Source organism: Pyrus communis, chromosome 2 (assembly GCF_963583255.1).
Source record: "Pyrus communis chromosome 2, drPyrComm1.1, whole genome shotgun sequence".
Taxonomy (NCBI): domain Eukaryota; kingdom Viridiplantae; phylum Streptophyta; class Magnoliopsida; order Rosales; family Rosaceae; genus Pyrus; species Pyrus communis.
In genome coordinates, this window is record NC_084804.1 from 29133129 (window position 1) to 29150393 (window position 17265).

General features: G+C 41.5%; 1 protein-coding gene across 1 annotated transcript; it reads left to right on the forward strand.

Moving 5' to 3' along the window:
* Nucleotides 1-3208: 3208 nt before the first annotated feature.
* Nucleotides 3209-3607, forward strand: LOC137725011 (uncharacterized protein At4g02000-like). Its single transcript, XM_068463627.1, has one exon. It carries the CDS (start codon nt 3209-3211, stop codon nt 3605-3607), a length of 399 nt encoding a protein of 132 aa, XP_068319728.1.
* The last annotated feature ends 13658 nt before the right edge of the window (nt 3608-17265 follow it).

Genomic DNA, 17265 nt, shown 5'->3' on the forward strand with positions numbered 1-17265 from the left:
AGGCTTTGAACATTCATGGGTAATGTTTTGTTTTTAAGTGCATGCTAGCATGATTCCGCCTTTAATTTGTTAATTACATGCTAATGATGTTGCTTAAATGAACATGTCATCTTCCAAAATAATCCTTCATTGGGCAAGGACGTTGATGTCATTTTGAGCTCCCGAGACCCCGAAAAAGGCGTGCCAAATCCATGTATCAAAATATGCCACCGCCTCCAGAATGATACTTTTTGCTCATTTTCTGTCCCCGTAAGCACCTTGCCATGCACTTGGACAGTTTTTCCACGTCCAGTGCATACAATCAATGCTTCCAATCATCCTAGGAAAGCCACGCATCTCCGCCTTCTTCAACAGCCGCTCCAAGTCCATGTGTGTAGGTTTGCGGAGGTACTCAGCGGTGTAGATAGATTCGATTGCTTCGCAAAACCTCATCAGGGACTCAAGAATGGTTGATTTCCCCATCCTCGTTATCTCATCCACTTGGTCTGCAGATGCTCTATATGCAAGCATCCGCAAGGCAGCAGTAATTTTTTGCTCAGGCAGTAGACCCATAGCACCAAAAGCATCTTTCTTTTGCACAAAATAAGAATCATGGTTGCAAACAGCAATCATGATTTTGTTGAACAAATGTCGTTCCATTCTAAAACGACGTCTAAAGTACGTATCAGGGAATGCACTATTAGGAACAAAATAATCATCCATGAGTTCCATACCTCGTCGTTGCCTGCTTCTATCAAGGTTTTCGGAACCAAACAGCATGTTTAACAGCTATGAAAACTCCATCCCACTGTGTCATTTCTCAAACCAAACAGCATATCGTTTTATTATGAAGTAAAACAGCAGCAGCATGTTTAACTTTTTCTTCTCGAAAAATGTTGAGGAATTTTCAGTACAAAATGCATTGAAACACGTAAGGCCTTATGAATTTTTTTCTTGCAAAATGATACGAAATATTTTAGCACAAAATGCATTGAAATATGTCAAGGCCATAGGAAGGTAGTTAAAAACAATTATATAGCAATATAGTCCCTTCCCTCAGTTATGAACATATGGGTTATGAACATAGGGAACAACCATTTCATTGGGAAAAAAAACATACAGAAAACCTAGCAATTTGAACAAATTTGTGTTCCTAAATTAGAAATAGAAATCATTTCATCTTCTTTTGTTGGTTAAGTTTAAATTTAACTTAAATTGAACCGCACATAGTCAAAGATAAAAGTTTGGATAAGTATCAATGACCTTCCAAATACAGATGACAGAGTCTGATGGTGAGACTTAGAAACCAACTCAGGCTCTCCATGCTGTCTTTCTCCCATATACATAATGTAAACCTGCCAAAACCAAAAACCCACAAAAACAAAGTGATCATATTGTAACATTCAATAACAAAGCAGACAGCATATGCCGGTTTGGCCAGTTGTCCAGAGCAGCGTGCCCGCCGTATTGCACCCAAGTTTGAAACATAGTTCGCGTAAGTTAGAGTAGTTTATAATAGAATATCGCCCTTGTCAAAACAAATAAAGAATCAACTATAAAGCACACAAAGAATAGGTTAAGACTCACATTTTTGGAAGCCAAAGAGAGAAGAAACCCAGAATTCTGTAGAGCAAGAAGAAGAAAAAGGGTGCCGATAACCCCACAAGGAGAAGCCATGCGATGTGAACGAGTGACCTGAAAAATGGCAATTCGAAAACACAGAAAGCTCAGAGTGTTTGAGTTAATAAACAAGGATAAAGAAGAAGAAAAAACAGAGAGGAGTGAAGTTATAAAGGGAGGAGGCTAAAGGCTTAAGGGGATAAGAGAAGGAAACGTAGGGCTGGGTCTTATGTAGGAATGTGTGGATCTTCGTCTCTGAGGATTTGGGAATCTCTCATCAGAATGTGGGACCCGACCCAATTGCCCACATGAGGGGAGAAGAGAGAGAGGCTGTGATTTGGGGTGGCTCTCTGTTTTTTTGCACGGGACCGAAGGACCTGGGTCGGTTCAGTTGTGTCTGCTCAGTTCTCTTCTGTCAATGCAGATATATACGTATATATATAGGCCATACAGAGAGAGATAGAGAGAGATAGGTGTGATTAGAACATTTGACGCTCATACCAGTCAGAGCACCAAAAGCAAAGAAAACAGATATAGTGTTAGCGTATTGGCCTATTTCTATAACATAGTACCTTTCACCAGCCCATCACCACCAAAGAAGACATTACCACTCCCACCAACCGCAGATCTCGGATCTCTACTTTGCCTTTTGCTCTTTATGTTTATGGTTAATAAATTCTTTGTAGAAAATAGCATACTCTCGACAAGGTCATTGTCAAGTTTCATAACCAACTACTGAGGGTTATCTAAAATGGAAGAAACTCGAAATATTTCCTTCGCATGCATGGCAAAATAAGCCAGGATAGCGATATTTTCTCTCCCTGGTGTGAGAATGCTTGCTCCTTCGTGAGTTCCGCCTCTGTGCGCGTGGTTACAGGTTTGTGTTCGAAAGTGTGTTCTGTGCTTTTCTTGGATTAAGCTCTTGGTTTATGTTCTGATGGGTCTTGGGTAACTGTGACTCTGGAAAGAAGGAGGGTTTGTGTTGGTAGGGCCTAGGGTGACGGAAAGGGGTTAGGGCTTTTCAATTTAGGTTGATTTTCTCTGCGAGGGTTGCAGGGGATGTTGCATTGACCAGTTTGGGGGTTATTATTTCTGTCAATTTGGGTTTGTGTGTTCTGTGCTTTTCTTGGATTCAGCTATTGTGTTAATCTTCTGTGGGGGGTGGGTTACTGTAAGTCTGGAAAGTAGAAGGGTGTGTGTTGTAAGGGCTTAGGGTGACGGCAAGGGGTTGGGGTTTCTCAAATTAGGTTGACTTTCTCTTCGAGGGGTGCTGGGGTGGGTGCTTTGAACTGTTTGGGGGTTATAAATTTTGTCAATTTGGGTTTGCGTGGGCAGGGTTAAGGTGATGGCAAGGGGTGGGGTGGATGAGCTGGTGGTACAACTGAACCAGACACTAGAGTTATCGACTATAGAGTAGGGAGTTAAATTGGTTGGGAAAGTCCTTACGCATAAACCATTGAACAAATGGGGAGTCAGGAATATTCTCAGAGCGGCTTAGAAAGATTTGGGTGAGGTGGAAATAAAATGGGTAAGGGAGAATGTCTTTATTATATCGGTCAAAGATGAAAATGTAGCTTCAAAAATCATTGAGCAGGTTCCTTGGGCAGTGATGAAGAAGGTGTTCTCTGTCGTGAAATGGCCTTCGGAGCTCGTTTTAGAGGAACTGGAGTTGGATGCTGTACCATTTTGGGTTCAAATTCGGGGAATTCCGCTGGGCTTAGCTTCTCTCGAGAACGTTCAGCGTGTAACCAAAGAGGCTGGGAAATTTTTAACCATGGAGGATCCCGGACACCCTCGTGGATTTGTGCGAATAAGAATCTTAGTGGATACGGAGAAGCCGTTATCCAAAGGATGCTGGATTCGGAGGGATTCAAATAGGGAAACCTGGGTGGAATTTCGGTATGAACGGCTCCAAGATTTCTGCTACAAGTGTGGACAGATAGGGCATATCAATACAGAATGCTCCTTTGAGATGTCTGGAGAAGGGGCGGTGGCGTATGGAGAGTAGATAAAGGCGCTGCCGGTAAGGGATGTGGCGATATCTACAAGAGCGGAGTGCGTGGGCAGGGGGGAACGCCAGCAGGCCGGTGCGGTGCGCGGACCTGACATCACGTCTGCTCAGAATCAAGGTAGTTTACGGGTTTCGATTTTGCAAGGAATGGAGCGTACTCAAACCATTGAGACAGGGGGAGCATCTAAGAGTCACGGCACAGGTCAAAAGAAGTGGCGTAGAAGATTGCGGGTAGAGGGAGCGGATACGTCATCATGCTCTGTTATGGAAAGCTTCAAACCAGTGGGTGGAGGACAGTCGGGCGATTTCCAGGGGGTCAATGACAATCTGTCTGCCCAGGGTGATGACCCACTGTGGGGTAGTAAAAGAAGTGGGGAAGCGCAGGATATGGTGTTAATTCAAGCTCGACAGAAGAAACTCAAGGGCCCGGATACGGAGGAGAACTGCCAAGGCAGGGTGGCAGAGTTATGGAGGAGATTAAACTTTAAGGAATGGTGTCTAACGGTGGAACGGGCGGTATTTACGGCGGGTGCAAATAAGGAAGAAATAAGTGAGAATCATGAAAGAAAGGAATTATTGGAAGGGGGGTCGGATACTGCTAAAGGAAGGATGGTGACAAGGAAGGCGGGCAAGATGGCTCGGGGCGGTGGCGGCTGGCCTTCAACAACCGCAGGCCAGCCATGAGTTATATCTTCTGGAACTGTCGTGGGCTAGGGTCGGACACGACAGTCAGGGCTCTCCATGGGCTTATTCGCAAGAAGAGACCCTCTATGATCTTTTTATCCGAGACTAAGATGAAAGATCATAGAATTCTTGGGGTGAGGAGGCGTTTGGGTTATTTACATGGCTTTGATGTTTCGCCAATTGGAAAATCTGGTGGGTTGAGCTTGTGGTGGAAGGACAACTTGGAGGTTAATATTATCCTTTCGTCCAAGCATATTATTGATGCTGTGATGAGAGTTAAAGGGCAAACCCAATGGAGTCGATTTACGGGTGTGTACGGAACTTCGTATAGAGTTGAGAAAAATCTGTACTGGGACTGGATGGTTAACCACTTTACCCTCACGGACATACCTTGGATTTGTGGCGGGGACTTCAACGAATACATGTGGGATCATGAGAAGTCTGGAGGAGTTGAGGTGTTGTACAACAGGCCAAGGTTCTTAGAAGAGTTTATGTCTTCCTCTCAGTTGTTGGACTTGGGTTTCCATGGGCCGGCATTTACGTGGAGAGGGTTGAGAAGAGGGGAATGGGTGGAGGAGCGCTTAGACAGGGTCCTGGCGAATGAGAAGTGGCAGCAACTCTGGCAGAACTCCCATGTTATGTATGGAACGGCTTTAGCCTCGGATCATTGCCCCATTGTTCTTAATTCTAATCTTGATGGGCCGAAAGGAAGGAAGATGTTCAGGTTTGAGGCGTATTGGGTTTCGAAGGAAGAGTGTAAAAATTTAGTGGAAAATTGCTGGGAATGTCGGCATAATGGCAGTTCTGTGAATAGTTGGGTGAGAACTTTAAACGACTGCCGTTATCGTTTAAGTAGGTGGAATCGCACTAAATTTAAGGGGCGGGGCTGCAGGATCCAGGATCTTCTTTCCCAGTTAGATTCGCTCCAGCGAGACTGGGGTCCAAACTATGATGAGATAAGGGAGATATCTCGGCTGATTGATGAGTTAAGACTCCAAGAGGAGAGTTATTGGTGCCAGCGATCGAGGGTAAAATGGTTGAGGGAGGGGGATGCTAACACTCAGTTTTTTCATTCTTCAACCCTTCAGAGGCGTAGGAGAAATAAGATTGTGAAGCTTAGGGCTGAGAATGGGAACTGGGTGGAACGTCTGTCTCAGGTGCGCCAATTGGTGGATAATCACTTCACTTCAGTCTTTAGCTCGGCCGGGGATCGTACCTGGGGTTCGCTGCTAGATTGCATTAATCCCTTGGTCTCTATAGAAATGAATGAGGTGCTAACAGCGCCGGTTACAGATGATGAGATAAAGAAGGCTGCTGTGCAAATGGGAGGTCTTAAGGCTCCTGGCCCTGATGGTTTCCAGGGGATTTTTTATCAGACTTACTGGGAGATTGTGAGGGAAGATGTTTCTGCTCTGGTCAGAGAGTTGGTTCAGGACTCTGCGGGTACGGGTTTGATAAATCAGACTCATATTGTGCTGATTCCCAAAGTCCCAAATCCGGAATTTGTGTCGCAATTCAGGCCTATCAGCCTGTGCAGCTACTCGTACAAAATTCTTTCAAAGATTCTTGCTAACCGGTTGAAGGTATTATTACCAAAAATCATCTCTCCTTCTTAGAATGCTTTTGTGGCGGGTAGACAAATTCAGGATTGCATTGGCATAGCCCATGAGATGTTTCATTATCTGAAGGGAAGGAAAACAAGGAATAGATATGAAATGGGTATTAAAATTGATATGCAGAAGGCGTATGATCGGGTTGAATAGGATTTTTTGGATGCAGTTATGGAAAGAATGGGGTTCAATATCAGATGGAGATCGCTAATTAGTGGATGTATATCGTCTGTGAAGTTCGCTGTTCTCCTAAATGGGCAGGCTGGGGAGACTTTTGCTCCCTCGCGGGGTCTCCGTCAGGGGGATCCTCTTTCTCCTTATTTATTTATTTTGGTGGGGGAGGTTCTTTCCAAACTGATTCAGGGTGCGGTGGACCAAGGTAGGTTGGAGGGTGTTAAGTTGGGCGGCTCTGGACCCGTGATTTCTCACCTCTTCTTTGCTGATGATACCCTTTTGTTTTTGCGGGCTGATATGAAAAATTGCCGGAATCTGAGACATTTGCTGAACAAATTTTGTGTGGCTTCTGGGCAGAAGGTAAATTTGTTGAAATCCAGTGTATTCTTTGGGGCAAATGTACTGAAGGTGAATGCTGATCAGATGAGGAATGCTCTTGGTATGGCTGTGGTAATCAATCCGGGGACATATTTGGGGGTTCCTGCTATATGGGGTCGGTCGAAACAGCGTGGTCTTGCTTATGTGAAGGGAAGAATAATGGAAAAGCTGCAAGGGTGGAAGCAAAGTACTCTATCCCGTGCCGGAAATGAGGTTTTAATTAAGGCTGTTATCCAAGCTATTCCGGCGTACCCCATGAGCATTTTCAAATTCCCCGCCGCTGTTTGTCAGGAATTGGATGCGTTGGTGGCTGGATTTTGGTGGGGTTGCAAGTAGGGAGCCCACAAGATTCATTGGGTCTCAAATGAGGTTTTGGGTTTACTTAAAGACTTGGGAGGTTAAGGCTTCAGAAATTTTCAGGAATTTAATGATGCTCTGCTTGCTAAACAGTGTTGGCGGTTAATCACTTAACCGGACTCGTTGTGGGCTCAGGTGATTAAGGCTCGGTATTTTCCCCATTGCTCGATCTGGGATGTGAAGAAGGGTGGTCGCGCTTCTTGGGCGTGGAGCAGCCTCATCTGTGGCAGGGACTTGATCAGGGAGGGTTCTCATTGGCAACTTTTGGGTGGTCAGGAGGTGCGGGTGTGGCAGGATAGGTGGCTTCCATCCTTGCCCCTTGGACACCCGGTGCCGGTTGGCCAGGTTGCGGTTACTCCAAGTTTAAGGGTCAGTGCGCTTATCTGTCCGGAGTCGGGGCGGTGGAATCTTAGTTTTTTACAGCCTTTCATATCGGGGGAGGCTATGCAGGCTATTGAGGAGACGCCTCTTGGGGATTTAAGTCGTAAAGATAGGCTTATCTGGGATTTGAGTAAGAATGGATGTTATTCGGTCAAGTTGGGCTACAGATGGCTGCAAGGTGGATCACTGGCAGTGAGGGATACACGTCGGCCTTCTGTTCGCGGGGTTCCCAAGGCGTTATGGAAGGGGTTATGGAAGCTGGAGGTGCCCCCCAAGTTGCGACATTTCTTGTGGCTTACTGTGCATAATTGTCTTCCTACTCGGGATGCCCTTTTCCGACGTAGGTCCTCTCAGGCCTCTACTTGTCCTATTTGCTGCTGCCATGATGAAACCATTGAGCACATTTTCCTTTCTTGCTCTTGGGTTGAACCAATTTGGTTTGGAGGGGCTTTGGGTTATAAAGTGGATCGACTTTCTCTCCCTGCTTGGTTGGACTGGATTCAGGCGGTATTCTCTCCGAATTTATGCAACTTTGGTGATACAAAGTGGAGGCAATCTTATATTGTTTTTACATGTTGGTGTATTTGGAAGGCTCGCTGTGATTTTGTGTTCAACGGGGTGTCCATTAATCCTTCTAAAGTCCTGGCTGCTGTCTCTGCGGCTGTGAGTTCGTTTTTTGGTGCGAAGGCAGTGGCTGGGGATAGAAGAAGGGGCGACGGGAGGAGGGATACCCAGGTTTCGCGGTGGTGTGCTCCGGCCTCTCCTTTTGTGAAGATTAATGTGGATGCTAGCTGGTCCAAGGCCTCAAAGATGGGCTTTGTCGGGATGATTGTGCGGGACATGGAGAGTAAGTTTGTGGCTGCCGCGAGGTACGCTATAAAAGCTCCTTCTGCTGCTGCTGCGGAGGCATCAGCGCTGTTGCATGGGTGCCAGTTTGGAGCAGATTTGGGTGTAAGGTATGTCATTCTGGAATCGGACTCCCTTGAAGTGATAAATTGTCTTTCTTGCTAGCTGTCCATGGGTAGTTGGGAGGCTTTCCCCGTGCTGGCTCGGGTTAAGCAGTTGGGGGGGGGGAATTTCCTTGATTGCCGATGGTCTTGGGTGCCCAGAACTGCTAATGGCGTGGCACACGAGATTGTGTCGGTTGGTTTTACGGAGATGAGTGATGTCGTTTGGGTCGATAGGCCCCCATCTTCGTTGGTCTTTGTATTGAATAATGACGGGCTACCTTGTCCTCATTAAGTTGGCTGTGGTGGTGTTGGGGGTGACGCCTCTACTTGGTGGAGGGGTCTTTGTGGTTTGTCCCTTGTCACTGCTTGGTTGTTGTATTGGTGTTTGCCTCTCTGTAGGCCTTTTTATGAAATGGTTAGTTGGGCGTTCAAAAAAAAAAAAAAAAAAAAAATCTTTGTAGAATAATATTAAGAAGATCAAAATTTTAAATTAAATTTACAAATTAAATAATATGTTACTAATATAAAATAAATATATATATTTTTTTTATTTGCAAGTGGTTCCTTTACCATAGTGGTGGAAAGATGTCAGAATGACATGCGTTCAAACCCCAGTAGTTAATTTTAGGGCTGGGCACGGGCCGGGCCGGGCCCAAATTTGGAAGAACCGGACCTACCCGTTTTAAAATGTAACGGGCCGGGCCGGGCCGGGTGTAGGGATTTTAAGTTTGGGAACCGGACCTAACCCGGCCCGTATCAAACGGGCCGGTTCGGGACGGGTCCACGGGTCCAATAACTTTTTTTTTTTTTTTTCATTATAGGACCATTCATCCAGGGTCACTGACAAAACCTGAACATTTCCAATTCATGTTGTTTAAGACAAATATATAATTGTAATAATGCACACGACTGGAGACATCACGTCAGCATATAGAAAACATAAAATAATAATGAATATTGATCAATTAAGCAACATTTGACAGATCACCGAGCAAGCCTGAAATAGTTCTACCATGCCTGTCATCCTAGAAACGAAAGAAGGAAAGCCAAAGAGAGATTTTTTTGGTAAAAGGACTGAAATAAACTTTCCCAGTTTCCTTGCATTGCAACTCAAACAACCAAGGATGAACAATCAAATGAACTTCCTTGATGAAAGCAGATTGGGATCAATCAGTTATTTCGTTCACCGAGTTACAAGTTCCCTTTTGGTCAGTGGATTTTGTATCGTTAATTTTGTTTGTTTAAATTTAGTTATATAACAATCCTGCAAACAAAACTCCAAAGTATGAGTGTCCCTAGCTAGTTTCATGTTTTCAACTGGCAAATTGTTTCCATTATAAAAATTTAAATTGGATGCATCCAGCAATCAGGAGCGGTTACCTTTGATATATGAGTACCAAGACTCCTGTGCACACCACAACATTTTAATCATATAAAAACTCCAATGTTTGCTGACCTGCAAATGCAGTTACGAACAGGATACCTTCCAAGTCAGAAGGATATAGGATGGAAAGTAAACTGTCCTAAGAATATACATTTATTTTCAAATGTCCTGAAACATGTGTATCCGAATTTGGGATGTCAACTAATAGCTTTACACGACACGCTCATCGTTAAGCTCTAAAGCTTACTCACGAAACAAGCATGTCTCAAATTGACTTGGTGCCATACAAAAACCGATACAAAGTTGTATCAATGGGAAAAAACTTACGCCCATTTAGGATCAGGAGCACCACAATCAGCACAATTGCGATTATCTTTTTGCACCAATAAATCTTTTAATCTTCTTTTACCATCTTTCACCAAAACACCCAAACTAACAAATCACACAATTAGAATTAGATAAAGAGATTCTAAATCCAAATTAGCACAAATGCTGAAGACCATTACCGTGGTGTCGTTGACTTGCAGCAGCATGCAAGGGATCAAACCCGGACCGGTTCTTCTTCGTAACGGTCTCCTGATTCGAATATTTCAACAGCTCCTTAACCACATCAAGGTGCCCTTTATCCGCCGCCGTGAACAAAGCCGTCTCTCCCAGCTCATTGACCTCATTCACTACCACCGCCCGAACCTCAGCCAGAGAGTTCTGGTTTGGCTGTGCAGTCATCGGACCCTTCTCTAAATCCCCATCACCTCCTACAAGTGAACACTGAAGTCGTGTCGTGTCGGAGAAGGTGGACGGAGGAGCAGCGCCGCGAATTTGAGAAAGGGTTAGAGTGTTGGAGAGATTGAGATTTGAGACTGAACACTGAAGTCTGAAACTGATTTGGAAACCTAGGTTACAAATTAACGGTTCAGATTGAATGATAGGTTATCATTCAATCTCAACCATTGATTATAATATGAAACGGGCCGGTCCGGGGCCCCGTTTTTCTAAGGTGTAGGAATCGGCCCGCCCCGTAAATAACCATGCCCCGGCCCGCCCCGCCCCGCCCCGCCCCGTTTGTTCCAAAAAAAAAAGGGACCCGGCCCGTACCCGCCCCGAACCTACACTACCCGCCCCTACCCGCGGTTCCTTTACCCGTTTGCCCACCCCTAGTTAATTTAACAAAATATATCGTTTGACAAAAAAAAAAAAAAAAGGTTCGAACCTACGCCGTCATGTAAAGACTCAACACATTTCCCTTGTTGTGGTAAAGGGTCAATCTCTTTCTTTATTTGAACCAAGCAATGGATGGATGCTTCTAACTCAAAATCAATTCTCAATGGCTGGAAATGTCCAAGAATTTTCAACACTTCAGTTAGACTTTTATCCTTCAACATGAGATGTTTGGTTATGTTCAACTAGCGGATTCGTGACACTACTTTTTTACACAACTTCAAAACTTGATACTAGATATTTGGTTATATTTGACCAAGAAGATATATATAAGGAACTAGACTATGTTTGTATGAGAGATATGTAAGTACCAATAAGATTGGAAAATTTTAGTTAGAAATGAATTACAAAACATTATAAAAATGAATTTGAAACACACTACAGAACATTAGGAAGACGGAGTCGAAATGAGTCATTTGTAAATCTCTTTCGATGCATTGTTATGGTCGTTTCAAATTCCTCAAACAAAATGTTTTGCACCACATTTCTAACTAACCCAGGCTAAATCCTTTGGCATTTGCAAATCCCTCCACAGATTCATGGATGTTATACATGGAAATCCTATATCTCAATTATTTCAAGAAACTAGGGTCAAAGAATAAAAATGATGATGGATGAATAGTACCTCACTTTGTTAGAGCGTTTCCAAACAAACTAAATGACATATTTGACATAAACTCCCCTAAAACTAGTACTACAAACTATTGAGCTCAGGAGGAGACATTTGATGAGATGAATGTGATGTGGAAAAAGCATAATCCAAAAACCAAAGACTCAAGAGGGTTGACTGAAATTTTCCACATTTGGTGTGGAGGAGCGTGGTCACTTCCTTATCTACCCTACATTCTACTGTTTAATGTGGGAATGGAATTCATGGTCAAATCACTCTCGATGGAGGCGCTATAACCTCGGGACTCTATATGAGCTTTTATGTAAAGTTGACTTGGGGGTAATTTATTTTTGGCTTATTTTTTGTTACGTTTTGGAATTCTATATGAAACATTATTTTGTAATGTAAAAATCATCATTTTATTTTTTAAAACTTAAAATTCGTTTCAACTTAACTTGTAGAGTCCCCGTTCTTCCTGAAATATATGTGGATCCAACATTCAATAAGACTATGCGATGTATGCAATAAATTTGATTATAAATCTCCATTATGGATTAACATTCAACAATCAAAGAATAATAGGTTTAAGGGAAATTGAAGAGATGAAAAAATAAAAAAGAATTGATTAGCTTGGGGCACTCAAACCAAATCCACATTAGAAATTAACAGATCTAAGGTAATGTGAAGTGAATTTTGAGTTTTATAGAGATGACTTTCAAGTTTTAGGGGACAAAATGAGATCAAAATCGAGTTTCAGAGAGCAAAGTGGAGTGAACTACGAGTTTCAGGGAGTAAAGTGACAACTTTTAAGTTACAAAGAGCAAAGTGAGACTAAAATTGAATTACAGAGAGCGTAGCTAAAAATAAGCCATTATTTTTCTATTTGTGTTAACTATTTTTTTTTACCAATTTTTGAAAATGTCAATCTTGGTTGAAGAGTTTATATAACCTCGCATAGGTTGAAGAGTGATGAAAGCAAAAAGAGAGAAATCAATGTTGTAACACGTTTGAGTAGATAATTTGTATGTGGTCTTTAGTGGATAAGATGTTGAGTTTCTATCAATGCATCATGGTTCAAAATTGATCTGCAAATTAAAGTAATAGTTTGGAACTCTGCTCCCTTTCCTAATAATAATAATTTTTTTTTTTGAAAAAAAAAAAGTTAAAGCAAATAATAGTTGAATTGAGAAAAAATATATATATAGGTCGGGTAGCTCTATGCACGATAGCTCGGCACAATATGGGAGGCGAACAAAAATCAAAATCAAAAACAAAAATTAGTACGATTTGGTTCGCAATCATGGGGTGTGCCGAACTTATACCCAACCTTATAGGTTTAGTATGAAACTATTCTGTTTCTATTTTGGGCTTTAGCTAAAAGCCCACTCTTTAATTTTGTTTTGTGAAAAAATAGGCCCAATTTTTATTTTTTGGGCCAAGGAATATTGATGCTACAAGACCTTGGCAGGAAAACACTACGCGTTTTCCACCTTGTAATCGTCTTTACCACAAGTGGTGCGAGCGGGACCCCTCTTCCTCGCACTCAATCGCAATCCGTAATTGGCACTAGGAGAACTTCTCATCAACAGCGAGAGGCAACTATACACCTGTAGGATCCCAGCTTGATGTTACTCCTATTGATTTGCCTACTCAAGCACCTACTAGAAAGAGAATGCTGTTCGCCGCAGCTGGCGTAAGAAATAAAAATAAATATTATACACCATGATCAGCATAGTTATTATCACATAACGTTACACCAATCATCACTGCATATTAATACCATTTTTGCTTTTGCATTGTAGGTGTTGGTGGTTTTATCCCAAACTTGATGAAACACCAGTACGCGGGGCATGTTGGTTGGTTAAATAGACCAATCGTACTGTTTGTATTGTGCAAGTAAAGATCAAGATCGTTATAGACTTGTGCATAGGTGAGCGATACATAAGGTCGTTCATAGATTGTTGATACATGATGCAAGGGCCATTGTTCACCAACACTGCCCAATAAACAAGGCATATTGGCAAAAAAAATGTCTGACGAGTCAAAGTCAGACCTCATCTCAGAGATTACTGTGAGTAGAATTAATTAATAATCTTTGATCGAGACATATACATTGTAGTAATCTCTATAGCAACCTGAATTTTACTTTACAAACAGCATGTATTTTTTTTTTAACTTTCTTTTAAGTTTTGGTCTGCATTTTGTTGAAATAAAAATCACAACCTTTGTTTTTGTGAATTTTAACTTGGACACCAAAATTGAACAACATTATGATTATGTTGACTGACTTATGTCTAGACGGTATTGAGTTTAAGTATGAGTTACATGCATACTTTTTAGAGTGGGCATCGCCTGATGAGGCATGGCCAATAGATGAACTCAAGACTTGGGGAACTTGGAGTGGGAGTTTTTATATGAACAGTTTCAGTCAGAGAAGTTTATGGTATTCTTTTAGTTGGTTCATACCTGCAAAGCAGTTCGTCTTCATTTTTTGTCAAGTATATGTGCACTAGCTAAGAAACTGTTATTTTGTTGCGAAATGTAGAAGCAATCAGATGCTAACAAGAAAAATCGAGCCCAAAATAAGCATGAGTGACACGCTGGTTCGTGCCCACTTGCCTACATAATGGAGGTGTAGGAGTATACACAGGTTAAGTAATGAATGTTTTAGTGCTATGTTGTTTGTAGCAAATTAAAATTTGGCATATCTGCTTTTGGTTTGTTGGATAATGATTTTGACTCAATATAAGGGTTGTGGTATTTAAGAATCTGGTTGCTAGCATGATCCATTTCTATGTATGTACAATTTATTTTTCTCATTTGTATTTGATTTTATACACTGATCATTACTATATTTGAAGCTAACAGGCAGGTTCGCAATTCCCTAAGATTGATACTTTTAACGTTGCTTATGCTGAGAAGAGCAAAAACTGGACCAATAAGACTGCCAAGTCTAAATTTGTAAGTCTGAAGTTGATTCTGTTTTAGTGTTGTATAATAAATAAAGCTGTAAATTTCGGACGAAGTTCTAATCTATGCCCTTTGTTTTAAGGATGATATGGTTGCTAGGAAATAGGATTATCTTAATGAATTGGCTAAGGATTATCCAGAGGATACTCCATTAGATGACATAGCAGTAACTGATACAGATGTTGGTCTTCATATCCTTACTGATGTACTGATGTTAAGCCCAGTAGGCAGATATGTGGTTTAGGTGATGACTGAGTTCGTGAGCTTGGTGGATTGACTTCTCGATCGTCACTTCGAGCGCGTTAGTTGGAGGAGGAGTTGGTAGCGGAAAGAGTTGCTTGACAGGTAGCTGATGCACCAAGCTCCCCGGTGCATCAAAATCCTCCTCCAACGGTCAAGCAGCTCTTTCCTCTGCAAGCTCCTTCTCCAACTCACAGGCTCTAAGTGACGTCCGAGAAGTCGATCCACCAAACCCATGAACTCGGCCATCACCCAAACCGCGTATCTACCTACTGGGTTTAACACCCAGTACACAGTTAAGGATATGAAGACAAAATCTTGATCAAGTACTGCTATGTCATCTAATGGAGTATTCTCAGGATAATCCTTTGTAAATTCATTAAGACAATCCTCTTTCCTAACAAGCGTCTCATCCTTTAAAAGAAATGAGTTTTAAAGAAAAGTCCACGGTACTGTTTACTTTAACGAAAAACCACATTTTTACACTAAAAAATCAAACTTGATACTATTCACTTTACCCTTTATGTTGTCTTTATCGTTAAAACTCAAAGTTTTCAAACCATTTTCATTAGTTTTCCTTTAAAAGAAAACAAGAACGTCATAGAATAGAACTTTGTCCGAAATTTACAGCTTAATTATTAAACAACACCAAAGCATTAATTCCATTTTAGACTTACAAATTTGGACTTGGCTGTCTCATTGGTCCAGTTTTTGTTCTTCAAGGCATGAGCAATCGCAAAAGTATCAATCTCATGAAACTGGGAACCTTCTGCCATTTATTAATTTATCTTCAAAAATAGTAATAATATACATAATAAGATCAAATACAATGCCAGAAATTAGATAGCCATAGAAATAGATCATGCTAGCAACCAGATTCTTAAATACCACAACCCTTATATTGAGTCAAAATCATTATCCCACAAACCAAAAACAGATATGCCAAATTTTAATTTGCTACAAACAACATAGCACTAAAACATTCATTACTTAACATGTGTATACTCCTCACTATGTAGGCAAGTGGGCGGAACCTGCATGACACTCATAGTTTTTTTGGGTTTGATTTATCTTGGTGGCTCGGCTCCAGCGGTTTAGGCAGTTGGCCTAATTTTTTTTGCTTTCAAATTCCTAATATCAATTCCTATAATCTGGCAACATTTTGAGTATAATGTACGCATAATCTATGTAGAATTTAAAATTTGTAAAACATAAAGTTGGTTCATACATTATGATGAAGGTTCACGCAGTGAAGGCTGAAAAAATATTAAGATAAACATCGTTATTTTGGAAGAAGTTGGATTACGTGATGGTATTGATGAACTGGTTTGTAGGAGTTCCTCCTCCGGATTTCGAATGTCCATCTTCAAAGCTTGTATGTTATAATTAAAGAGCTTGCTGATAATGTGTTGTGGCCTATAATTAACTGAGGCAAACAGAGGGTGCGGCATAGAGAGAAAGAGAGATGGAGAATTGGATTGAGGAATTCTGTGTGTTATTTCTCATTCCTTGTGCCTTTATTTATAGTAAACCAAGGAGGATTCCTTGCCTTGCAATTAATACAATCCTAAAGGAAAAAGTTCTTCTAGTATTCTAAATATAATCTACTAATGATTTGCACAATATGCAGGCAGTGGCGGATCTAGAATTTTAGCAAGGAGAGAAAGGTGGTGCGGGTAGGTGCAGACGTCCTTCCATGGCAAAGAGAGGGTTGGATTATGAGTGGGCAAGGCTGGGTTCGATGGAAGATGTTTTGGCGGAGGGGAGGGCTTAGCGGAGGAGAGGCTTTTGCAGACGAGATTTGCAGCAGACAACAAAGTAGGCTTAGGAGGAGAGAGTGGTTGTTTGGTTATGGGTGCAATGTTAGAGTTGGTTGTTTGGTTATAGATTTAGAGAGAGTTTTGGTTGACATGTGTCTTTTATTTATTGGTGGTCAGTAAAACAATACAGTGACTAGTCAGTGTCTAAATATTGTCTTTTTTTTTAATGGTTTGGCTCAAAACGGTTTCGTTTTGGCCAAGTCATTTGAAAGAAAAAGTCATCTTCTTTCTCCTTCTGTTTTGCAGAAGGTGCTCGGCAACCATAGCTGCTCTTTTCCTCCACCACAGCCGAGATTTGGGTGTTCCTTGGAGGTTTTCATAGCCACTTTTCTAAACCTGGACCACCTTAGTCTCTTAATAGATCCGCCCATGTACGCAGGTACTAAAAGTATATTCATAACAAGTATTTAATTATTCTCCACAAGGTAAGTATTTATAAGAGAACAAGATACAAGACTTATTCAAAACCGTAAATAAGTCGATCGTAATTGTACAAGCAACCGCATATTTACATAGACAAGAAAACCTATATATTAGGCTGTAGTCACCACTCCCCATCACCTTATCTTGTGATGAGTTGTGAATACCACCTATTTTCCTTGAATTATGGCAGCTGATTGGGCCGAGAAGATTGAGGTGTGTCGTCCCGCATTCCATGCCTTCCCTCACTCAATTCCAATCTCATATATATGTCTTGTAATCTTGTAAAGATCTCATATGAAATATAAATCAGCATATTCCCACTCAATGCTAACTTCGAAGATAAATACAATCTCATAAAACTACTCAATACCATAATGCTTTTCTTTTATAACACAAACACAATCAGTAAACACAGATCCATATCCTTGGACAAATTTGTCAAGAGAGACATTCAAA

Bases quoted from the DNA above. Each gene is read 5' to 3' on its own strand.
- LOC137725011 (XM_068463627.1), top strand. From the start codon at position 3,209: ATGAAGAAGGTGTTCTCTGTCGTGAAATGGCCTTCGGAGCTCGTTTTA.